This window comes from Apostichopus japonicus, chromosome 15 (genome assembly GCF_037975245.1).
Source record: "Apostichopus japonicus isolate 1M-3 chromosome 15, ASM3797524v1, whole genome shotgun sequence".
Taxonomy (NCBI): domain Eukaryota; kingdom Metazoa; phylum Echinodermata; class Holothuroidea; order Aspidochirotida; family Stichopodidae; genus Apostichopus; species Apostichopus japonicus.
The window spans coordinates 6,342,699-6,368,423 of record NC_092575.1 but is presented as its reverse complement, the minus strand read 5'-3'; the positions used below and the strand labels follow the sequence as shown (position 1 = coordinate 6,368,423).

The 25,725-nt window shown below is 37.4% G+C and overlaps 2 protein-coding genes across 12 annotated transcripts in view; both read left to right on the top strand.

Annotated features, from left to right (window-relative positions):
- The window catches only part of LOC139981584 (uncharacterized), a 171,879-nt gene extending 163,028 nt beyond the window's left edge, over window positions 1–8,851 (top strand). For 3 of the 11 annotated variants that reach the window (XM_071994072.1, XM_071994074.1, XM_071994069.1), the window contains 17 exons: window positions 2,265–2,347; window positions 2,467–2,546; window positions 2,926–3,087; window positions 3,281–3,408; window positions 4,126–4,199; window positions 4,378–4,457; window positions 4,740–4,858; window positions 5,024–5,106; window positions 5,230–5,309; window positions 5,677–5,838; window positions 6,065–6,226; window positions 6,421–6,548; window positions 6,987–7,060; window positions 7,238–7,314; window positions 7,600–7,718; window positions 8,112–8,206; window positions 8,497–8,849. In XM_071994072.1, the coding sequence (XP_071850173.1) occupies window positions 2,265–2,347; window positions 2,467–2,546; window positions 2,926–3,087; window positions 3,281–3,408; window positions 4,126–4,199; window positions 4,378–4,457; window positions 4,740–4,858; window positions 5,024–5,106; window positions 5,230–5,309; window positions 5,677–5,838; window positions 6,065–6,226; window positions 6,421–6,548; window positions 6,987–7,060; window positions 7,238–7,314; window positions 7,600–7,718; window positions 8,112–8,206; window positions 8,497–8,671 (1,881 nt within the window). In that variant the 3' untranslated portion in view covers window positions 8,672–8,849. Of the gene's footprint in view, window positions 1–2,264; window positions 2,348–2,466; window positions 2,547–2,925; window positions 3,088–3,280; window positions 3,409–4,125; window positions 4,200–4,377; window positions 4,458–4,739; window positions 4,859–5,023; window positions 5,107–5,229; window positions 5,310–5,676; window positions 5,839–6,064; window positions 6,227–6,420; window positions 6,549–6,986; window positions 7,061–7,237; window positions 7,315–7,599; window positions 7,719–8,111; window positions 8,207–8,496 lie in introns of all 11 variants that reach the window. The other 8 variants (XM_071994075.1, XM_071994078.1, XM_071994077.1 and 5 more) reach the window with 7 other exon arrangements.
- A 4,891-nt stretch (window positions 8,852–13,742) lies between these two features.
- On the top strand, window positions 13,743–23,355 carry LOC139981051 (uncharacterized). Its single transcript, XM_071993189.1, has 4 exons — window positions 13,743–14,261; window positions 15,155–15,279; window positions 20,729–20,838; window positions 22,436–23,355. The coding sequence occupies exons 1-4, from the start codon at window positions 13,986–13,988 to the stop codon at window positions 22,540–22,542; spliced, it is 618 nt and encodes a 205-aa protein (XP_071849290.1). The 5' UTR covers window positions 13,743–13,985; the 3' UTR covers window positions 22,543–23,355.
- Window positions 23,356–25,725: the final 2,370 nt, after the last annotated feature.

The window sequence follows — 25,725 nt, the reverse complement described above, 5'->3', positions numbered from 1 at the left end:
AATAGTCAAGATCCACGGTGGAAGGGTGAGGGGGGAGGGGGACGGGGTCTTGATGCGGTAGGGTTGAACCGGTGATGCCTTTTGTATCATGGTTATAGTGTAAGCAATATATAAAAAAATCCTGGCTGTGTTAATATTATTTTATCGCCTGATAAATTTACGGAAGGGCTATATGCCCGTTCTCGGAAACGATGTCCCATTCTAACATTACTTGGTATAGAACTGAATAAGGCTAGCATAGCCTACTTGATTCCCGAACTGAGGGGAAAAGTCCGGACCCCAACCCTGTTTTAGTGGCCCATCTAATCCTTGGCCCCGGACCGATAAGTAAATTGTTGCGCAGCTGATCCCAACATTCAAATATAGTCGCCTAATTGGTAATGGATTAACCTAGCGTTTGGATTACGTACGTTTCAACGATTAAACACGTCTTTGATTATGTATACTATTGCCATACAACATGTAGCATTGTGTCACTCGCTCTGCAGGCATTATGCGTGTGACGTCATTTTTGAAATTGTTTTTCTTTTCAAGACAACCGCCCCAGGAAGACTATGGCTTGGTTGTTAGGAGAACTGAGGCGTCAGAACCGACGAGGTTAGTTTAAATGATCTAGTCAGTGAGTTATTTATCTTATTTATGTTACTTTATGTTTTTGTTCATATGAACATACAAACATATATATATATATATATATATGTATATATATATATAAATATGTGTGTGTGTGTATATAAATATATGTATAAATATGTATATATATATATGTATAAATATATGTATATATATATGTATATATATACATATATATATATATATATATATATATATATATATATATATATACTTATATATACTTATATATGCTTATATACACCTATATATACATATAAATATATATATACATTAAAATATATACATATACAGAAAATTTCGAACCGTGAAAAAATCTTCCAGCCTCCACCGGGATTCCAACCCGGGCCTCCCGCTTTATGTCTTCTTCACATGAATGGATTACAACAAACCTAATAAGATGTTGTATATAACCGTATGCATTCCAATTTGTTCAGAATCTTCATCGCTTAAAATGGTACCCTGCATCAATCGAGTAACAACAATATTTCATATCCCTTGTAGATGATTTGGTTATAAGAGCAAGGCTACTGTTTCTGTGATTTCTCTTAATAAATGTTGTACAACTATTTGGTGACAACCTGGCTTTCATCTATTCCAACCCCCAGTCCCCCAACTCCACCGTAAGTAAAGTTATGTTCTATAAAACAGAACCTGTTCACATAAACGCGTCCAAAACTTTGTTATTCAAAACTTGTAGAGAGGATTCGTGATCGGCAAAGAAGACAAATCCGTCGTCATCTGAAGAAGATCAACAAGATGAAGACAAGAACAACATCTAAAGATCTTCATAAGACCGAGGTAATGTCACACATATATTATATAGGCCGGGTAGACAACCCTTATAATGTCACATATAATATTATATAGGCCGGATTGACACCCTGGTAATGGATAATGTCATAATATATAATGTCATGTAATGTCATATATATATATTACATGGGCGAGAAGATTTATTATTAACGTAACTTAGAGACACGAATTTCATCTATAAGAAGGTTTATTATTCCCCCCCCCCTCCACCAAAAAAAAACGAAAGTAAAGAAAATGTTGTTATTATGTGTTGTATAAGAGAAAACTTACTCCATTGTAGTATGAGCCCTTATAATTAAATGAAATAATACATGTATAAAAATATTAGTTTTGCTCACCGCCAGGAATGAAATTACTTATTTCATGCTAGCGCCCTCTCTTTAATTGTGAATTCTGAAAGAATACTGACTCCTAAAGAACAAAAGCCCTGTTCTGTGACAGGAGGACGTTTGTTTCACCCTTCTTCTCCTTAGGTTGTTCCGTTGACGATCAGGTATCCAAAATGTGCAGATTGCCAGGTCTTATAACCCGGGCGACAGTTCTAACGAGACCGGGTCCCCCCTAATGTTTCCTAAAATATCTTCCAAAATGAGAATACAGTTGCTATTCTTTAACCCATATTTTCCCGGGCATCTTTCATATTTTCCAGTGCCCCTAATTGACCCCGGGCCCCGGGCCCCGGGCCCCGAGGCTGTACCCCTTGAAGCCTCTTTCACCAGGTCGATAAATCTGAAAGTAGCATGCAGTTAAAAGTTAAGTGTTAAAGTGGATTGTCTGTTTCATAAGTTCAACTATTTTGTTTTCCTCTTGGACAGGACCAGACTACCGTAAGGAATGTCCTCATCTGCCTCCTTGATATTTCTCAAACAACCACTGACCTTGGAATGACCTTGACCACGTGAGTACTTTCAATTGGCATTTGCATCCTTCATAGCAATTTATATACTGTTCTGCAATATCGAACTTCCTTACTTAAACCATGCATTAATCATGTATGTTTTATTTTGTTGTATATAGCGATAAACAGAAGACCGGAAAGGAACTTGTTCCTTATCGACCACCGGCCAGTTTACTGAACCTTCGGATTGATGTCACCGGTGAGTTGTCCTATTATGTTTGAATGTTGCCCATGGGAGACTACAACGTGAGGGAGGGGTGGGGGAGAAGGAGTAGAGGGTGGAGGGTTGAAAGGGGATGGAGTTTGGGGGTACTAGGTACGGGAGAGATTGGGCGAAAGTTGGATAGAAATTCAAACATCGTTGATTCTCGCTGATATTGAAATCACCAGTTATTTCCAAATTTGAAATATGCTTCTATGTATAATATAATCAATTTTAATAGGTAAAATCTGCCTCGCCAGTTTGCTGTTCTGGTAAGATAAAAACCCTCAAAAGACATTATATTATAATATATTATTTAATTCCAACATCTTAACATGCGCATTTGGCAATCTATTTTGTTTTGTCATTCCAATAGCTGCATGTGACCTTGCTCGCGTGTTTCAAACCATGCTTGCTGCCGTTCATGCATCACAAATCACCCGTCGGAGACACGTGACGGATTATTCACCTACAGGACTGGAAGTTGTGGTTTATAGACCTCGCCCCTTCTTTCATCGATGGACCCTTGACCTCACAGGTGAGGCAACATCCTATCAAGTTAATAGGAATTCCTAAATTCTAAAGTCGTCAGTTTGTAAAAGATATATGAATGATCTAAGATAAAAGAAAAAATGACTGATTTTGTTGAGCAGAACATTACACCAACACAATGAAAGATGAGTAAATAATTGTTGTAATCAGTCCATAATGTAACTTCTATTTTTATTTAGTTGCCTGTGACATTGCCCGGATGTTCCAGTCTCCATCTGCTGCCCTCATTTACGTAGATAACAGCAAATTTAGAGTCTTTAACATCCATGCAGAGCTCCTTGATGGCAATGATGGTGCTCAAACACAGGTGAGGATATATTTGAAATATTAGTTCTTTTTTAATGTCTCAATACCTGTTTGCTGATGAATTTCGGAAAAACAAACTTCCGAAGTTTAGGTTCGATGTTTCTTCTTCTTTTAAATGCTCTCTGACCAGGTGGGTTTAATAGAAAAAAGCTGTCGCAATCGAAAGAAAGTAATTTATTTTATGTTGCCCTTATGGTGCGAAAGATATACCGTAAAATCACTACGACCGCCCATGTCAGCATGTTCATTACACAAATGTAAATAAAATAGTCTACACATGTGGCCCGATCAAGATTTTAACGCAGTCCTATACTCGTATCGTCCACTTTTCAAATTCCACAAAGGAAACGTCTGAAAACAATTGTACTTCCATTGCAATGGAAGGAAATGACACAATTGTGCAAGCTACATCGTTAAGACCGAAAGAAAGATACTATTCAAGAGAAGAGACTATAAGACAGGCTAGCCACGAAAATGAAAGTAGTCCTAGGCCTAACGGTCGTAAACAAAACAGAGAGATTTGATTTGATCTGATTCGTCAGTCATTACAAACTGCATTGTGGTATTAACACAGTTATAACACGACTCTGAGACAGCCACGCAAACCAAGTCTCTCAACCGGTACAGTTATGTTTCATAAATTTAAAACTGTAAAATGAGTTCGCTTTTTATACTTTTCGAATAAGAAACTGGATGTTTTTCCTTCATTTGTTGACAGATTGTCGCTGATGAAACAGTAAGTGTGGACAGCGAGAAACAATCTTGTGATGACATCTTTTCTCTCGGAGAAAGGTAAGACAAGACACCAGCTATTTAATGGTTGTATGTTTTACTATTTAATCGAAGAAGCATATAGTGGGGGATTGAGTCCTTAAGAAAAGGATCAGACATGGCTAGCGCCCTCTAATTATTACAGCGACTTCAATGATATAAATTACTTTTCTTTGCTTTATTTTTGTGTACTTTATAGCTGTGACCAACAGCAGACTGACGTCACTATTGGACTGGGCACTTCCAATGAAAGAGACGTTGAGAAAGAAGGTTCTCACGGTAAGTTTAAATAACTTTATTTTCGTATGGTTATACATCACTATAATTCATGTCAATTGATTTGTATGTTTCCGATATTGTTGCACTCTATCTTGTAGGAAGATGCATAATGTTTTAAAGACATGAAACAGGAATGACAAAAAGAATTCCTGAGAAAGGAAATTTACAAGAAAATGATTTTTTTTTTTGAGGTATGGAACTGTCACCAACATTCTTTACGTTCTTCACTTCTCTAATAAATATTCATCACATTATAATGAGACTAAATTGTTGGCCCAACAGCTTTCCTTTTTGACGAAGATATTGCCAAACTCCCTTGCGTCGAACCAATGAGACCACAACAACTGGTCAAGTGGGAGGAGCTTAGTGACGTCACTGACCATGGCCTCGATTTAGATCAGGTACACAGACGAGAAAAAACCCTACCATTATTCGAAATACATTTTTGTTTGTAGTTTTCTCAGATAATACTTGTACATATTTTATTTGGATGATGCAGTTACAAGTGAAGTGCTAAAATGGATTGTCTGTTACATCTTCAACTCTTTTGGTTTTCTCTTGGACAGGACCAGACTACCGTAAGGAATGTCCTCATCTGCCTCCTTGATATTTCTCAAACAACCACTGACCTTGGAATGACCTTGACCACGTGAGTACTTTCAATTGGCATTTGCATCCTTCATAGCAATTTATATACTGTTCTGCAATATCGAACTTCTTTACTTAAACCATGCATTAATTAATCATGTATGTTTTATTTTGTTGTATATAGCGATAAACAGAAGACCGGAAAGGAACTTGTTCCTTATCGACCACCGGCCAGTTTACTGAACCTTCGGATTGATGTAACCGGTGAGTTGTCCTATTATGTTTGAATGTTGCCCATGGGAGAGTACAACGTGGGGAGGGGGTTGAAAGGGGATGGAGTTTGGGGTACGGGTAACGGGGTACGGGAGAGATTGGGCGAAAGTTGGATAGAAAATAAAACATCGTTGATTCTCGCTGATATTTTCAGAAATCATCAGTTATACCTCAAATTTGGAATTTTCTTCGTTTATAATAATATAATCAATTTTAATAGATAAAATTTGGCTCATCTGTTTGCTATTCTGGTGTGACACTAAACCCCTCAAGATGACTTTATATTAGTATATATTCTTTAATTCCAACATCTTAACATGCGCATTTGGCAATCTATTCTGTCTTGTCATTCCAATAGCTGCATGTGAACTTGCTCGCGTGTTTCAAACCATGCTTGCTGCCGTTCATGCATCACAAACCACCCGTCGGGGAGACATGGCGGATTATTCACCTACAGGACTGGAAGTTGTGGTTTATAGACCTCACCACGTCTTTCATCGATTGACCCTTGACCTCACAGGTGAGGCAACATTCTGTCAAGTAAAAAAATAATTCTCAACTCTAGAGTGGTCAGTTTGTAAGAGATGAATAACCTAAGATGAAAGAAAATATGACTGATTGGTTGAATAGAACATTACACCAGCAAAATGAAAAATGTGTAAAGTATTGTTGTTATTATATATTCTTTAATTCCAACTTATTAACGTGCGCATTTGACAATCTATTCTGTTTTGTCTTTCCAATAGCTGGATGTGACCTTGCTCGCGTGATTCAAACCATGCTTGCTGCCGTCCATGCATCACAAATCACCCGTCGGGGACACATGGCGGCTTATTCACCTACAGGACTTGAAGTTGTGGTTTATAGACCTCGCCCCTTCTTTCATCGATTGACCCTTGACCTCACAGGTGAGGCAACATCCTATCAAGTTAATAAGAATTTTTAAATTCTTAAGTCGTCAGTTTGTCGTAGATATATGAATAACCTAAGATGAATGAAAACATGACTGATTGATTGAGCAGAACATTACACCAACACAATGAAAAATTAATAAATTATTGTTCTAATCAGTCCATAATGTAACTTCTACTTTTTTATTTAGTTGCCTGTGACATTGCCCGGATGTTCCAGTCTCCATCTGCTGCCCTTATTTACGTAGATTACAGCAAATTTAGAGTCCTCAACATCCATGCAGAGCTCCTTGATGGCAATGATGGTGTTCAACCACAGGTGAGGATAAATTTGAAGTATTAGTTTTTCTTTTAATGTCTCAATACCTGTTTGCTGATGAATTTCGGTAAAAACAACTTTCGAATTACATCCGAAGTTTCTTCTTTTAAATGCACTCTGATCAGGTGCAGTAAGTTGGAAAGGTCGAAGATTCAATTTGGTAAACACGTATTGACACTTTTAATACATGTTTATGACAACTAAATGGAAAGAAAAACACATATGAGAAGGTTATTAATATGCAACTGCGTATTCGTCAGTCATTACCAACTGTAGTGTAATACCTTAACACAGTTATTACACGACTCCGAGGCAGCCACGCAAACTAAGTCTCTCAACCGGTTCTACAGTTATGTTTCAATTCATAACTGTAAAATGGGTTCGCTTTTGATACTGTTCGAATAAGAAACTGGATGTTTTTCCTTCATTTGTTGACAGATTGTCGCTGATGAAACAGTTAGTGTGGACAGCGAGAAACAATCTTGTGATGACATCTTTTCTCTCGGAGAAAGGTAAGACAAGACACCAGCTATTTAATGGTTGCATGTTTTACTAATTAATCGAAGAAGCAGATAGTGGGGAAATGACTCCTTATGAAAAGGATCAGACATGGCTAGCGCCCTCTAATTATTATAGCAACTTCAATGATATAAATTACTTTTCATTTCTTTATTTTGCGTACTTTATAGCTGTGACCAACAACAGACTGACGTCACTACTGGACTGGGCACTTCCAATGAAAGAGACGTTGAGAAAGGTTCTCACGGTAAGTTAAACTAACTTTATTTCGTATGGTTATACATCACTATAATTCATGTCAATTGCCTTGTATGTTTCCGATATTGTGCACTCTATCTTGTAGGGAGATGCATAATGTTTTAAAGACATGAAACAGGAATGACAAAACAAATTCCTGAGAAAGGAAATTTACAAGAAAATGATTTTTTTTTTGAGGTATGGAACCGTCACCAACATACGTTACGTTCTTCACTTCTCTAATAAATATTCATAACTTTATAATGAGACTTAATTGTTGCAATTGGCCCAACAGCTTTCCTTTTTGACGAAGATATTGCCAAACTCCCTTACGTCGAACCAATGAGACCACAACAACTGGTCAAGTGGGAGGAGCTTAGTGACGTTACTGACCATGGCCTCGATTTAGATCAGGTACACAGACGAGAAAACCTCTGCCATTATTCGAAAACATTTTTGTTTTTATCTCCGACAATACTTGTACATATTTTTTATGATGATAAGAGGTGGCCCGAATCTATTAAATTAATTACCTAGAAAATATAAGGGAACTTTGTTTTCTTCTTGTCATAGTGGTGAAGCAGTGGATGGTTATGAATACATTTCATATTTTCAATACTATGATTATTTTTTATCATTTTTCTTCTATTTTTTGCCTCTTTCATATTGCAGTTAAAAATTATGACGTTTTGAATAGTTATGAATACAGTTGAATTCATGGATAGTTATAATGATCTTTGCGAACTGATCCATTAATACTTTGCAATTAAAATATTTCTCTAAAAGTTTATGGAATTTGTCTGTCAGCAGGGTGAAGGCTGGGACGTCAACGATATGTTTGCTACAAACGAGGCTGACTTTGGCTTCAAGTCAACCTTCGATGAAACCTTGTCTGAGTACACGTAAGTGGTTTGACGTCTAATATATAAACCATGATCGTGGAAAACGTTTGCTCCGCTTCCTCACAGAAAATGGAGAAAAGATTTCAAAAATGGACTCGGTTCAATATGTTATACACTTCTACGGACCTTATGTAGATTACCTTCAATTCATTAACTTTCTATTCGCTCAGTATACTGTCTTTGAATTTTGAATAATCGAAATGGAATCATAGTTAGCTTACAGTATGTATTATTTCCTGCCCTTATTTTGTGACGATACTTATATGAAGTTCGTGTCTTGTCTGCTTCAGGACCTTACTGGTGAAGGAAGCTACACCAGATTATCAGCTCAGATGGGAGAGGGCCTGTAGACTTGCTGATGAGATCGAAGGAAAGAAAAAGGCCGAGCAAGCGAACCGGGCCAAACAACCTAAAAAGCGTAAAAAGAAAAACCGTCGGTCAAAGAAATCAGGCTGTCCTTATTGATGAAAAGAAGAGAAAACTATAAAAATATATATATAAAATGAAAAAAAAAATTATAAAAAATATATAAAAAATTTAAAAAAATCTTTTTTCTTTCAAGGACCATTTTTAACGATTTGTCAGTTTTGTCTTGTAATGTATTAGTCTCCAAAAATAAATTAAAAATATATGTGTAGTTGAACTGTTTTTGTCTTTATTGTTTTGTACGTGCACTCCGTCCCAGTTAAGATAAGCGGATTCAACCGCGAGAGATCAAGTATTTGCCCATTTTAAAGAATTTTTCTAGCTGCTACAGGAAGAGATTCAAGTGGTCGAATTGAATAGAGTTTGGTGGGTGGCGGTGGGTAGGGTAAGGTAACGGAAGGGAAGGGAAGGGGGTGAAACTCATAAAGTACCTGGAATAGAATTATGATATGAGCCTTGGTGCGGGAGGAGAATGTTAGAGGATAAATGAACGGGAGGAGGATATGTGGTCTTCAGAGAATGTAATCCGTACTATAACTCTGGGATACATTATACAGAATCTGCAATGTTCCAGCCATGGTTATGCCCACCCCGCCCTTCGTGATCCCCCCCCCCCACACCCCACTGACATCACTTGGTTCAAATGTCACGGTGACTGAAGAAAATATTCAAACCTGATCATCAACATCTAAATTGCTTTGGCCGATTGATTCCATTTAGCCAGTTTAGCTGATCCTTTTCTGGTCGCATCGAGTGTGCTTAATAAAAGTCAAAATGTATGCCTCATTGAAGGTAGCAGCCACTAAGAGCAGACACTAACAGCAGCCACTAAGAAAAAAAGGACAGTAAGACATGACACACAGTACTGCAACTGCGGTCGTGTGTGTTTGTTATAACCAGTGTTACCAGCGAAAGTTGACGAAAAAACGCTAGATTGGCGAAAATAAAACCCCAAACGCGCTGTATATACGTAATGTGTAATGATCAGAAAAATGATTTTTTTTTCAAAATCGATTAACTTTAGTTATGGAGCCTACTAGGATGTCCGGTTAGCACCATATTGAAGTAGACAGGTTCATCTTTCACGTGGTATACCTCTACTATCGGTAACAAAAATGATTTCTTGACCAAAAGTGGCCTTAAAGTTTTAACCCCGATACGGACATCACTAAACGCGCAGTATCTAAGGAGTAATGATCTAAAAAAATGTTTTTTTTCCCCTTCAAAATCGATTAACTTTAGTTATGGAGCCTACTAGGATGTCCGGTTAGCACCACATTGAAGTAGAACGGTACTTCTTTCACGTGGTATACCTCTACTATCGGTAACAAAAATGATTTCTTGACCAAATATGGCCTTAAAGTTTTAACCCCGATCCGGACATCTCTAAACGCGCTGTATATACGTAATGTGTAATGATCAGAAAAATGGTTAATTTTTATTTTTTTTTCAAAATCGATTAACTTTAGTTATGGAGCCTACTGGCATGTCCGGTTAGCACCACATTAAAGTAGAAATGTTCCTCTTTCACGTGGTATACCTCTACTATCGGTAACAAAAATGATTTCTTGACCAAAAATGGCTTTGAAGTTTTAACCCCGATACGGACATCTCTAAACGCGCTGTATATACGTAATGTGTAATGATAAGAAAAATGGTTAATTTTTATTTTTTTCAAAATCGATTAACTTTAGTTATGGAGCCTACTAGGATGTCCGGTTAGCACCACATTGAAGTAGACAGGTTCATCTTTCACGTGATATACCTCTACTATCGGTAACAAAAATGATTTCTTGAACAAAAATGGCCTTAAAGTTTTAACCCCGATACGGACATCTCTAAACGCGCTGTATATACGTAATGTGTAATGATCAGAAAAATGGTTAATTTTTATTTTTTTCAAAATTGATTAACTTTAGTTATGGAACCTACTAGGATGTCCGGTTAGCACCACATTAAAGTAGAAATGTTCCTCTTTTACGTGGTATAACTCTACTATCGGTAACAAAAATGATTTCTTGACCAAAAGTGACCGTAAAGTTTTAACCCCGATACGGACATCTCTAAACGCGCTGTATATACGTTATGTGTAATGATCAGAAAAATTTATGATTTTTATTTTTTTCAAAATCGATTAACTTTAGTTATGGAGCCTACTAGGATGTCCGGTTAGCACCACATTGAAGTAGACAGGTTCATCTTTCACGTGGTATACCTCTACTATCGGTAACAAAAATGATTTCTTGACCAAAAATGGCTTTAAAGTTTTAACCCCGATACGGACATCTCTAAACGCGCTGTATATACGTTATGTGTAATGATCAGAAAAATTTATAATTTTTATTTTATTCAAAATCGATTAACTTTAGTTATGGAGCCTACTAGGATGTCCGGTTAGCACCACATTGAAGTAGACAGGTTCATCTTTCACGTGATATACCTCTACTATCGGTAACAAAAATGATTTCTTGACCAAAAATGGCTTTGAAGTTTTAACCCCGATACGGACATCTCTAAACGCGCTGTATATACGTAATGTGTAATGATCAGAAAAATGGTTAATTTTTATTTTTTTCAAAATTGATTAACTTTAGTTATGGAGCCTACTAGGATGTCCGGTTAGCACCACATTGAAGTAGACAGGTTCATCTTTCACGTGATATACCTCTACTATCGGTAACAAAAATGATTTCTTGACCAAAAGTGACCTTGAAGTTTTAACCCCGATACAGACCCTTCTCTAAACGCGCTGTATATACGTTATGTGTAATGATCAGAAAAATTTATGATTTTTATTTTTTTCAAAATCGATTTACTTTAGTTATGGAGCCTACTAGGATGTCCGGTTAGCACCATATTAAAGTAGAAAGGTTCCTCTTTTACGTGGTATACCTCTACTATCGGTAACAAAAATGATATCTTGACCAAAAGTGACCGTAAAGTTTTAACCCCGATACGGACATCTCTAAACGCGTTGTATATACGTTATGTGTAATGATCAGAAAAATTTATGATTTTTATTTTTTTCAAAATCGATTAACTTTAGTTATGGAGCCTACTAGGATGTCCGGTTAGCACCACATTGAAGTAGACAGGTTCATCTTTCACGTGGTATACCTCTACTATCGGTAACAAAAATGATTTCTTGACCAAAAATGGCCTTAAAGTTTTAACCCCGATACGGACATCTCTAAACGCGCTGTATATACGTAATGTGTAATGATCAGAAAAATGGTTAATTTTTATTTTTTTCAAAATTGATTAACTTTAGTTATGGAGCCTACTAGGATGTCCGAATAGGACCACATTAAAGTAGACAGGTTCATCTTTCACGTGATGTACCTCTACTATCGGTAACAAAAATGATTTCTTGACCAAAAGTGGCCTTAAAGTTTTAACCCCGATACGGACATCTCTAAACGCGCTGTATATCTAATGTGTAATGATCAGAAAAATGATTTTTTTTTTCCAAAATCGATTAACTTTAGTTATGGAGCCTACTAGGATGTCGGAATAGAACCACATTAAAGTAGAAAGGTTCATCTTTCACGTGATGTACCTCTACTATCGGTAACAAAAATGATTTCTTGACCAAAAGTGGCCTTAAAGTTTTAACCCCGATACGGACATCTCTAAACGCGCTGTATATCTAATGTGTATTGATCCAAAAAATGAGGGGTTAAAACTTTAAGGCCATTTTTGGTCAAGAAATCATTTTTGTTACCGATAGTAGAGGTATACCACGTGAAAGATGAACCTGTCTACTTTAATGTGGTGCTAACCGGACATGCCAGTAGGCTCCATAACTAAAGTTAATCGATTTTGAAAAAATAAAAATTAACCATTTTTCTTATCATTACACACTACGTATATACAGCGCGTTTAGAGATGTCCGTATCGGGGTTAAAACTTTAAGGGAATTTTTGGTCAAGAAATCATTTTTGATACCGATAGTAGAGGTATACCACGTGAAAGAGGAACCTTTCTACTTTAATGTGGTCCTTTTCGGACATCCTAGTAGGCTCCATAACTAAAGTTAATCGATTTTGGAAAAAAACAATCATTTTTTGGATCATTACACATTAGATATACAGCGCGTTTAGAGATGTCCGTATCGGGGTTAAAACTTTAAGGCCACTTTTGGTCAAGAAATCATTTTTGTTACCGATAGTAGAGGTATACCACGTGAAAGAGGAACCTTTCTACTTTAATGTGGTGCTAACCAGACATGCCAGTAGGCTCCATAACTAAAATTAATTGATTTTGAAGAAGAAAAAAAAATATCAATATTTTAAAACGTTTAGGCCACTTTTGGTCAAAAAAATCGGCTTTGTTACCGATAGTAGGTATTACACGTGAAAGAAGAAATTGTTTTCTTTGATTTGATGCTAACCGGACCTCCTAACTAGGTCGATAACTCAAATTAACCGATTTTGAAATAATAATACGTTTGGATCATAACACATTACCGCGCGTTTCGAGCTAATTTTCCCATTTGCATCCCACTCCTTTTAGGATCGAACGGTTTGTAGCCATCGAATTTCAATAAATCAAAGTGTTACTGGCTGTTTTTTTCATACCACTTGTAAGAGGAATAACTTAACATCGTCATTGTACCCCTCTTGACTGTTGCATATTCTCATAAATTAATTGTTTAGACATTTGAAAAAAAAGAAAAAAAATGGTATAAAAATTGCCGCCATTTACGCCTTTCTCCACAAGATTTGGTAGGATCACAAGTTTCAGTTCAATATGGATGCAGATTTCGTCCACCATTAAATTCCAAAATTATATTACATGAAAGAGCAACAACTCATCTCTCATATGGTGCAATTATTGGCATTTTACAGTATTCATAGCGTTAATTATTATCGCTTTAAAACAGGTACGAAAAAGTAGCAGTCTTGTTATTGTCCGCTAATTTATGCTGCCCTTAGTGGCTGCTGGGGATCAACTTTCCCGCCACAGCGTACCCAGCGCTCGTCACAGTGTACAAACATCAGTGGCCAACGGCGTGTAACGTTGATGTATACACTATTGGCTGCTGTTAGTGGCTGCTCTTAGTGGCTGCTACGTTCAAACAGGTAAAATGTATCAAATTTGCACTTACGTGAGCACAGTAATCAGTATATACAAAAAAAAACCCTACATCATAACGACTGGTTCATTGAGTTAATAGCAAGTGCGACCGGACCAAAAGTGTCCGAAGTGACGACGTCAGTCTCTTTTTAGCCAGCTAAATTATATCCTTTGCAGTTTCGACGTCTGTAACAGGTGGCTAAAATTACAAGTTACTAGGACACGAAGTTGTAGCATTTAAAGACCCACTGATAGCAACCCAAATTGCTCCGAAATGAGGTCCGTTTTGTTGTTTGTGTTCTGTGTTGGATTTCTAGAGGTTTGTTATTCTCAGCCTTCGGTTCCTCGAAGACCTCAAGGGTTCCCATACAAAGCAGAATGTGGAAACGTAAAAGTTGAAATAGATCTGTTTTTAGATTTAACCTGCCCTGATTCAAAAGCCGCATATCCAGTGGTGAAGCAAGTCGCTGATTATTACGGAAATGACGTTCACTTGAAGACATATATGTTCCCTCTTCCTTACCACCGTGCAAGTTTTCTTGCTTGTCAGGTATTGTATGCAATGTAAACCTTCATTGAATGAAAGTTAGGCCTAGTACTAACTTAATTAATTATTATTAGGCTAGGCCTTCATCCTCGCCGTGTTTGATCCCCTCTAAGTTCTAGCCAGACAGTTCTGCTCGAATACGGGCAGTCATATATCAGGCCAGCATTGTTAAGAGAGCCTCAGTTTCAAGGGCCTTGTGTGAGAGCTACCACTAATAGGTCTACCCTCTTTCCTCAACTTGCCTGATGAGAATTGAGGGAATGCGCATGGGTGCTTGGCTTGGGTCATTTGGAGGGCCCAGTATAATATGAAAGTGGCCTGGCAAATGAAGGATAAAGAATAATGTCCTATCATTTTCATGTAGGGAAATATGATGAGTGCACAAATGGGAACTGGTGGCATTATTAGTATTCTCAAGGGCTCAACACCCCTGAAAATAATTTTGCAATTTGTGTTATCCCAGTATCCGTTTGAGTCTAGCTGTATTTGATCATTCTATTGACAGTTGTTGTCTTTATTGGATGATACGCTTTTAAAGTTTAAATATGCTGGTTATCAAACAAACACAAATTCATGAACGTTCTCAAGCTACAACAGAAATCATAAATTATCATGTTGTGGTTGCCGTAGAACTTATTAAACAAAAAAGCATTATTGCATCAAACTTCTTATAGGCTGCTTTTAACCATATTTCTCCCTCCCCATCCCTGACAGAAAAAAAAAAGTAAATGAAATAATTACAGGGCTAAGAGAAAGTTGCAAAATGAGGCAACATTTACTGTAGTGGCGATAAATTAGATATTTTCAAGTTTGATCTTTGTCAGGGCCATTTCAGACATGTACTATTTACTGCAGGTGTATTTATTTCCAATATTTATTTTATTTTTCTGTTTCAGGGCACATTTGGGATTGACTCTTTCAACAAAAACTTGACGTACGACTGGATCAATACGGTATTTGATCAACAAAGTAGTCTATACAACAGTCTTACTGCCAATCTGGGGGATGACAAAATATATGAGTAAGTATGTACTGTAAGCCAGTACTAGCCATTCTGCAGTATGTGAGATTAGAATGTACAGCAATTTCCCATGTTCCAGAATTTGTGGTCTTAACTGTGTTATATGTTCCAGTGCTCTGGCCAATTGGATAAAGGCGGTGGCATTTGAAGCAATGAGGCTTAGCAATCGCAAGGTTTTTTTTATCCAAGAGCAATCTACTGTACGGTATTCCCATCTGAAATGACTTTCTAAATTCAAAAACTTCCAAATTTGAGTTAAAAATGTTGAATTGGAAGCCACCCGACGTGTAAGTTGTAATCCATAAGCCCTGGCGGGTTTCTCCCACATTTGTGGTCGCTTAAGCATCATAAAAATTATGATTAATGATTATTATTTTTATTCTTACATTAAATATAAAAATTTATTCAATTAAGGTCTGTGGTTAGCCATGTTAAATCCTGAGTAGAAATTGCTCTGTGAAACTAACACCATGACAAAGCACATTGTATTGAATAACAAGTACAATACACTTATCGTATGTATAGAGAAACTGTTGTACTCAGTGGCATTGCCACATAATTGTACAGTGCTTTATATGCATAGTTATATGATAATTTAATGGGAATTCCCCAACTTGGATATCGGATCTGTAAAATCCAGAAACTTGATGGTATGTACAGTTACGTACACTCACAGGGTTTTATTGTATCGTGATAGATGGTACATGATTTGGCGACAGTTATTTCGGTAAGGCAAATGCTGAATAAACAAGGAAATAGTACTAACCAAATGATTTCCATCAATATTATCTCAATAATCCTCTTGACTTGATTTTTGTGCAAATTGATAACAGCTGTGCATACATCTGCTTTATGTATTTTACAAGCTGCAAATCCCTCTCTGTAACTCAAGGATTAAACAAAAAGTGGAGGTTTCATCATTTATTTGCCTCTCATCCACTGCTCGCCAGGTGATAATTTTCACAGCTCCTTTTGTAACAGGCGATTTTGCATATATGTATGGGTAGTGTGGATACATGGTACACATGCTTTATTAATACTCTCAGATCTGCCAACTCTCTCATAAATCTAGGCAAAACTAGAGAATTTTTAAAATTTTCCATCTCCAAATATACTGTAGCCCTAAGAATACTGTAGGGGGAAAATAGGAAGAATTGGGCAAATTCAAACCAAAAACAAGTTATGCAGAAGAGCGATATAAAAAATGAAATTGAAAACATGTTTATTTAATTAACAAGTATATTGACTCTGCAATTTAATAAAGAATATGGAAAATAAATTGTCCCACTAAGGAATATAGCATGTTGCAAATTTCAATGGTTTTGGACTAATAAGTATACTGTAGTACAGTGTGTCTGCTATCAATGGGCACAGTGTATACATGTAGGCCTAGGCTAAATCTTAGCTTGTTTTGAAATGTAAATTAGACTCTACAGATAATAGAGTTGAAACTGCATGACACGTTCAACTGTGTGTGTGCCCTCAGGTTGGTATGTTTTGAAATATCCCAACAATTTTGGCAATTTTGGGGTAACTTGAAATAAGAAAAGAGATATAAAATGAATGACAGTGTTTGCCATTCATGCTGTACAGTAATTAATTTACAATGGGGAGTTTGTGAAACATATTATTTCAGTTAGTACAGTCATCACTCTTTAAAAGTTGCCGGTTGCCATGGGAACTTGAGAGCGTAGATGAATTCATATTGTATAGATGCACATTGTTTAACCAAAGCAAACACAAAAGGTGTGTGTAAATATTAAAGGAAACCTCTTATAATGCCAAGTTCTCACATATCAATCACAGCTTTGAACAACTTGGTTGAATTAAATTAATCGATGGCTGGCCGGCTGGATGGTTGTTGTTTGGCTGTGCATACAGTTAATAGACCGGTTGATGATTACAACAGTTTGATTGGTTTATTGATTTTACCATAAATTTATGTCTCCATACAATGATACAACATAATATATATTAGTGTTACAAGTGCCCACCCGATTTTATGTAGACCTACAAGACAGTTCTGTTTCAAGCCAGGCATTGAAGACTCGCCCCAAACCGCGTGCGGCCATCTGAAAAAATTAACTTTCCGTTGCTTGCAAGTGACGTTTTGTTTGTGTCGCTACAAAATGCAGACAGTAATAAAACGTGATAAGTGTTATCTTTAGCTGGACCTGAGATGTCCATCGCTGTAACGTTTATACACTGTCCTGTGTGTATTGACCGCAGCTGTATGTATTAGCTTTACACTAGTGTCTATAATTACCGACAGTAGCAAGCTGTGTGTGTATTTTCTGGGATTGATGGTGGTGTCTAACACTTCTGTTACACCTCATTCGAAACTAGGTCAGATTACCGGCATTAGACATTTCTTTTTGCGCGAGTCTTCACACCCTTTAAGCGGTGAATAGTTCAGTTCAGTAATGTGCAGTATTTACTACAGGTACATATCCTTGATATTGGTTGAGGTCTTACCATACTTCAACATAACGTTAGTTTTGTGGTACATGTGATCCTGTACATGTGCTAAACTATTTTTGGCATAGTGGTGCTTTTTTTTTGCACAAAAACAAATATATGTTATGGAAAGTATATTTTTCAGAGTGATTCTTGAAATTTCCAGAATTTTGTACCTGCAACTTCAAGTAAGAATGAATATTAAAGGTGTGTGGCACATGAAACTAAAGGCAGTACAGTAGCTTACAGTTGGTTCCGTTATGGCACACTTACAGAGTACTTACTGTAGGCCTAGTTGGCAAATTTTGTTTATTGTCAGTCAAGTTTTCTAATTTACACATAAAATAACTTTTGCATTGTTTAACAACAACGTACATGATTCCAAAAGCGTTTCAGAAATGGGTACAATGCCTCAATACTCTGATTAACTTTGAACTATTTAATTATGGTTAATTACCACATACCCTGTAAATTATTCCATTTTCATTGAGTAGAAGATAACTGTGTTTAAGTTAACTGTAAATTAAAGAAGTAGCAGTTTGAAATGCTTAGCTGCATACATACTAGTCTTGTTAGGACCCTGGTATGAACAGCCTAGTGTACCTTTCTTTTTCACATAGCAATTTTCCCCTATAATCTATCTGCTGTACTGCCTAGAGAACTCCCCGGTAACGTTTTCGATCGATACTAGTGTCTTGCACAATTCTCCCAAGCTATCTTTTGTTTTCCTTTGATTTTGGAAGATTTGCTTCGGAAAAGCGAAGAAGCCAATCAGGTTTCCCAATTGGGCCGACTTCCCCCAAAATGTTTATTCAAGCTCTGTCTCCCGCAGATATGGACTCATGGAGGCATGTACAGTTGCACGCGAGAAAAAAGAGTAACAAACGACTTGGCCAAGAATACATACATACATACATGTGTAATCGTATTCTTAAATATGTTTGTATGTGTTTTAGATCCTCCTGCAAGCAGGAACTCGTGAAGAAGCCATCATTGGCTTTTCAAAGCCGCAAGCTGACCAAAGTCAGTCTCTAACATTCATATTTTAACGTCCATGATTATGAATTGTCAATTGTCAACAAGTCTGTAACTGGACGACATTCATTAATCTTGGAGTGACTAGAACTCGGGACGTTATGATTGAAAGGCACCGGCGTTAACCACTGAGCTAACACTCCTACATCAATGAATTATCAATGAACTCAAGGTTACTGTACAGTGCCTAATTACATACATGTAGTAGCTTATAGTTAGTTCATTCACACAATGTGTGTTTTTGGTATACAGTATATACTATATATGCACTGCCAACTGTACACATGCAGTATCGTCCCACCTACTGTGCAAAAGCCACTTTATTGTGCTAGTGCACATCAATTGTTTTGATAGAAACCTTTGTTGTTCCATTTTCAATGTCTGGCATTGTATGGTGGTTGACATAATACAGTAACAATGAATCTTAATAGAGAATCTGGTAGACTGTGTATATAAGTTAACACAATCAGTCCATTTGAGTATAAGTACTGTTTAAATACCCACTCCCTTATCCTCAGTAAAACACAAGACTGATTGTGCATTTGTGCAGAATTCTGCATTTTTATTAAGTACTCTGTAGCTGTGTAAAAATGAGGGTATAAAGTATGCAGTGTACGAAATTTTTTTTGTGTTTTTGGATGTTAAACAGGTCTCTCACTATATAGGCTAAAAGGTGTGGATTACTGCACCCATAAACAGTTTTAAGATTTGAAAAGCCATTGATGGCAAGTATACAGTATGAATGTAAATTTCTACTCGGGCAGAAAGTTGGGAGAGACAGAGTTTGCAGGGCAGGGAGTTAGGAGAGGCGGAGTTTGCAGGGCAGAGAGTTGGGAGAGGCAGAGTTAACAGGGCAGAGAGATGGGAGAGGCAGAGTTGCAGGGCAGAGAGTTGGGAGACGTGGAGTTTGCAGGGCAGAGAGTTGGGAGGGTGACAAGTTGAATCCTTTGTTAGGAAAACAATATTTGGACTACTGTGTCGAATAATCAATGAATATTTAACATGTTTTAAAATCTTTTCTAAGAATGATTTGAAATGAATAGAATCTGTGACAATGAGGTTTTGAAAATATGAAAAATGCTCTCAAGACTGAAATCTAAGTTTGCTGTGCAGTTAGTGACTCAACAATGATGAAATGTTCAGTTCTCTTATGGGCACAACTTGTAGACTCCTGCGGTCCTGCCCCAAATGTATGTTTTGTGTTTTACAAAACCAAGTCTGTCTCTGTTCCAATGCTTTTTAACATATATTATTGATGCTGATAACTCTTGTATGCACTTCATACTCTACTGGCTGACATTATTCCGAGCAACTGTGTTTTGAAAGGATGAGCTAATATTGAGCACAGTAAAAGGAATGAGGAAAATATGGAGCAGAGTAAACCTCTTAAATTCTCAAAGTGTGTTTGCCAATTTTTAGCTTCGACCTTCCAGCTTACTGCCCTAAAAGCTCAGTCAAAATACCACCATTCTATACAATTTTCATATTAAAAAATCATTATTTTGATTGAGTTATCAGTCCTTAACATTTTGTGCTGAAAAAAATTCGCCAGATTTTTGACGAGTCCGTAAATTCTACAAACTTCACTCAAAATTTGTAAGCCCCTCCCAACAGATCATGGGCCAATCAAACCTCTGTGTTTTGTTTACTTCTGTGTTAGGCATAGGACTTACGATTTGACAATACGAGTATTATAGGTCAATTGTGTGTAATGAACATGCTGATATGGTCGGTTAAAGTGATTTTACGTTAAATCAAAAGGGCAAAGGGAAATAAATTTCTTCATTTAGATTGCAACACCTTTTCTCCATTAAACCCACCTGGTCAGAGTGCATTTAGAATAAGAAACATTGAATCTGCTTCGGGAAGTTTGTTTTCCGAATTTCATCAGCAAACACATATTGATACTTTAAAGCAGGTAAGTAACCTTTCAACCATCTCTTTCCTCTGTTGACAGTATCTTGGGAACCATGGCCGTGTCTGTTGGTTTGAAGGCAGATGACTTCATTAAGAGATCAGCAGCATCTGGAACTGATACCAGAGTCCAGTGGAAATATGGCTGTACGAGTAAGTCAAAGCACTCTCTCAATCCACCCTCCACTATCCTACTCCATCTTTCCACCATCCTTTTCCCTACCGGTCCCTTCTCAAATCCAATCCCATTCGCCACACCATCCCATCTCTTGCTCCCAGTTCTGTTCTCCCACAATACCCATACCACCTTCCTTTTCACATCCTACTCCATCTTTCCCTCAACCCTTCTCCCAGCCCTTCTCCCACCTACCATCTTGCCCCACTCCATCTCCTCCCCAACCCCATCCCACCTGCCTACCCCATCCCACCTTCCTACCCCATCCCATCTGTCTACCCCATCCCACCTGCCTACCACTTTCCACCTTCCTACCCCATCCCACCTTCCTACCCCATCCCACCTTCCTACCCCATCTCACCTGCTTATCCCATCCCACCTTCCTACCCCATCCCACCTTCCTACCCCATCTCACCTGCTTATCCCATCCCACCTTCCTACCCCATCCCACCTTTCTACTCCATCCCACCTTCCTACCCCATCCCACCTTCCTACCCCATCCCACCTTCCTACCCCATCTCACCTGCTTATCCCATCCCACCTGCCTACCCCATCCTACCTTTCTACTCCATCCCACCTTCCTACCCCATCCCACCTTTCTACTCCATCCCACCTTCCTACCCCATCCTACCTGCCTACCACTTTCCACCTTCCTACCCCATCCTACCTTTCTACTCCATCCCACCTTCCTACTCCATCCCACCTTCCTACCCCATCTCACCTGCTTATCCCATCCTACCTTCCTACCCCATCTCACCTGCTTATCCCATCCCACCTTCCTACTCCATCCCACCTGTCTACCCCATCCCACCTGTCTACCCCATCCCACCTGTCTACCCCATCCCACCTGTCTACCCTATCCCACCTGCCTATCACTTTCCACCTTCCTACCCCATCCTACCTTCCTACCCCATCCCACCTTCCTACCCCATCTCACCTGCTTATCCCACCCCACCTTCCTACTCCATCCCACCTGCTTACCCACATCCCTTTCATCCCTACCATTCCATTCCAACTGAGCAGCAGCCATTTAACATTCAGATTGAAATTGATAAAATACTCTTTTATTTCAAAAGTTTTAGTAGTTGCACAATTTGAAACTAATACAAGTTTTAAAACTTGTTGTTGTAGTTTCTTACATGTCAATAAAACAGTAAATGTTTTAGCAAATATAAAGGTCAGTGGCCCCTGTCACTATTCCAATAATTTTGAATGTCTAAACAAGCAACTTTACAGTATGACTTCTGTATTATAGAGAGGATTGACATTAAAAATCAACTGTCCATAAAGTTTTGTTTTTGTGTTTAGTACCATTCGATCCTTAGAAGTAACATCCCCAGTGTACCCTCAGAATATATTAAACCTATTTTTATTTTTCTCTGAATGTTGCAGTGTTTGTGATATCGCACTGTAGTCCATAGTTCACAAGTTTAATGACGGCTACCTTTTGTCCGAAAATGATTTTGGAACAAATGAATCTCATTTGCTGTATTGTGCAATTAAATGTTCATATTCCGATATCATAATCTCAACAATAATAATAATAATACTGTGTCGTTTGCTTCTCTTTACCAGGAGGGGTGTACGGAACGCCAGCTGCCTTTGTCAATGGGGTAAACCTCAACATGGAGAGAGCTTGGAGTTTTGAAGAGTGGGTGAAACTTATAAGTCACTTAATTTAACTTCATTGGTGTTGCCTGGATACGTATCATTCTTTTGATGAAATATATTTCCTAAAATTCTCATCAGGATTTGGTTATTTCATATTTTTTTCTCTCTCTTTTTTTATCCATATCATTTTTTTAATTTGTGAGTGGTCTCGGTGGTTATTTTTAGGAAATTAAGTTATATATATATATATCTATATTTCTATACTAGTTATTCTGCAATCGTGAATACAATTTCCTACAACTAAATATATACTAAGTATATGTAAATGTTTATTCATGAAAATTTATATTTCGAGTTGTGTAACAAAATAGAGTGACATTTTGGAAAAGGCTTTTTTTCATTTTATTTGGGGGGGGGGGGAAGAGGGGGATTTAGGAAGTGCCTTCGATATGCAGACCATTGCTGTGTATGTGTTTAATTCCTTAGCGCAGTGTGTGGTACTGTTAAGTCGCATTTATAGGTTAACTGTCACAAATTACTTTTGAGCCACAGCTGAAAGCCAATTTACAGTGAACTGGAACATCACATTACATCAAAACTTTGAATATGATTAAGTACGGAGTGGGACAGAAATGTGACTCCTAGACAACAGTAACCGATTGGGAAAAGATTTCATTGGTTAATAGTATAAACGACACAAGTGCTACTAACAGATCTATATTACCATACCACCAGGCTTTACTACCTCAAGGCTTGTTTAAAATATATAAACATTCCTTCATATTATTTGGCGTGTCATTCCATGTAGAGAGTGAAAAAGAGAGATATAGCTATCGTCTTTCTCAAGGGTTTTTTGTCTTTCATCATCTCATCCATATTGAGTTTAATTAACAGAGTCATATAAGCGTTTAAAATATAATAATGTCAAAAATCATATCACCATGTATATATAAACTTGTAGTACAAATATTCCGTTTCTACATTCAGAGTAAACTTAAGGTAAAATATTCTTCGGAGTGAAGTAGATTGACTGAGATTATTCGCTGATTTTTATGTTGTTGTTCTTTTCCCAAAAAATTGTGTTTTGCTGGAATTAAAATAGTGGTTTGCATTGGAGAAGAATGTTTTTATGGAGTTGGGAGTCTGCAGGCCATGAAGGAGAGTAAGCCCTGTACACAGTAGTAAAATAAAGGAAAAAATAATAAAAGTGATTATTGGTAGCGAGAAATATACAACTTTTGTCACTACGTTCAAATGATAATTATTCGGCATTCTTTGAACATTGTAGGCAGTATTATCATCGTTTTTCAGACAGAAAGAAAGCATATGCACGCCTGGTAGCACTCAACAAGCATATACAACGTACACAGAAAATAGAAAAATAATCATTCATGAATATTCACGAGTCAGATTTTTACCTAACCATTAGCACTTATGAATATGCAAAGAACGAAATAAGCATCAGCCTAAGTATACATGAGAATGTAAACAAAATATTGACAGCATTATTGTATTAACTGTTAGGATATATCGAATAGAAAGGGCACTTCCATATGCAAAAGAACACCGACCATTTGCATTTATGAATATTCAGAGAACGAAATAAGCATCAGCCTAAATATTCATGAGATTGTAAAAACAAAATTGACAGCACTATTGTATTAACTGTAGGATATATGCAATAGAAAGTGCACTACCATTTGCAAAAGAACACACTTCCTTCACATGTATCTTTTGCAGGCTACGTCCTAGCGGGATGTGGGTAATCATATCAAGATACACTACACATAATATGAGTGACTGGAGATAAGACAACAATTAAAATTTCACTGAAAGTATTTCTGGTTGCATGGAAGTTATTGTTCACATTTCAGGCAGACGGTAATAGAAGTGTTGTTATAGAATATTTGTACCATGCTGTCAAGCCATTGACCAAAGTTATGTAATATGTAAGCCATTGGGTATGGTTTGGAGCAGTTATGGATTGTGTATAGCCATACGGACACACCATGGAGGAGCTCAAGTATGGATTTGTGTAAATTCATCTCTCCTGGGGGTTTGAGCAGGCTGAATTTGGTATCGAATGATGGCTAATGTAAAAGATATTAACATATGTTGATGATGATAATGATCCGCCAATGGAATCAGTGTTACATATAATGTAATCTTGTATTTGTGTGTTCTTGTGCCTTATTTCCAGTTGTTGTTACTTGAAATTGGCGACTTTTACCATGTTCTCCCCGTTCTTTCAAGACTGTTTATGGTGTGCAATTATATCTCATAGTACTTATTAACCTGAGAAAGGGATTATTAAAAACATAGTACATGTATGTTGTATAACAGTTTGGTGTTTAGCATTGTAAAATACTATTTTTTTTTGGGGGGGGGGGTTATCTTCATGTAATTTAATATGGTTATAAACTAGCAAAATGTATTTCGTATCCGCAGAACTAGTAGTAGGGAATTTTGTCTGGGTAATTCACAGCTAGGCTTCAGATTTTGTTTACAACATGAGTGTAAGGTATAAGAGAGCAAAACTTTGAGGCAGATTCACTGAGAGAACTCAGGGCTCCTTCTGAAATTATTTTGACTTTAAAATTAGTCGTTGCAAATATATGGTTGCTCTAGGCAGAGTCAAATAGTTGATCATTTAGCACGCGTTTTGCACATTCAATACGATCGTTACAGTTTCCTCAATGTTTTCTCATGAAATTGCTACTTTTTGGTAGTATTTTCAGTGCCTGCTGATACTTGTTTCCTCATCTTGCCTCCATCTTCCGAGACTAAAACTGGAATCTCACAGACTGAGCAAGCATCATGGTCATATGTGGCTGTTTTGTGCAATCAGTCGTTTAGAGGCATTGAAGACTCGCCCCCAAACCGAGTTAACTTTCCGATGCTTGCAAGTGAAGTTTTCTGTTTGAAACGTGATACCTTGTTAAGTTTAGCTGGACCTGAGTTGTCCATCGCTGCTATGTACACTGTGTTGTGGGTATTGACTGTAGCTGTATGTACTGACTGTACACTAGTGTCTAATTACCGACGGTAGCAAGCTGTGTGTATTTTCTGGGATCAATGGTGGTGTCTAACACTTCTGTTACACCTCATTCGAAACTAGGTCAGATTACCGGCATGAGACGTATCTTTGTCAGCGGGTCTTCACACCCTTTAATGTCACAAACTCTGGATTTAAATTCGTTACAATATTAGTGCAACAGGAAGACTTGAGGTCAGGCGCGTAGCGAGGAATTTGC

Excerpts from the sequence above, each read along its gene's own strand:
- LOC139981051 (XM_071993189.1), top strand. The coding sequence starts at position 13,986 with ATGAGGTCCGTTTTGTTGTTTGTGTTCTGTGTTGGATTTCTAGAGGTT. Across the intron at positions 14,262-15,154 it reads CAAGTTTTCTTGCTTGTCAG|GGCACATTTGGGATTGACTC; the intron begins GTATTGTATGCA and ends TTTCTGTTTCAG. Across the intron at positions 15,280-20,728 it reads GGGGATGACAAAATATATGA|TATCTTGGGAACCATGGCCG; the intron begins GTAAGTATGTAC and ends CTCTGTTGACAG.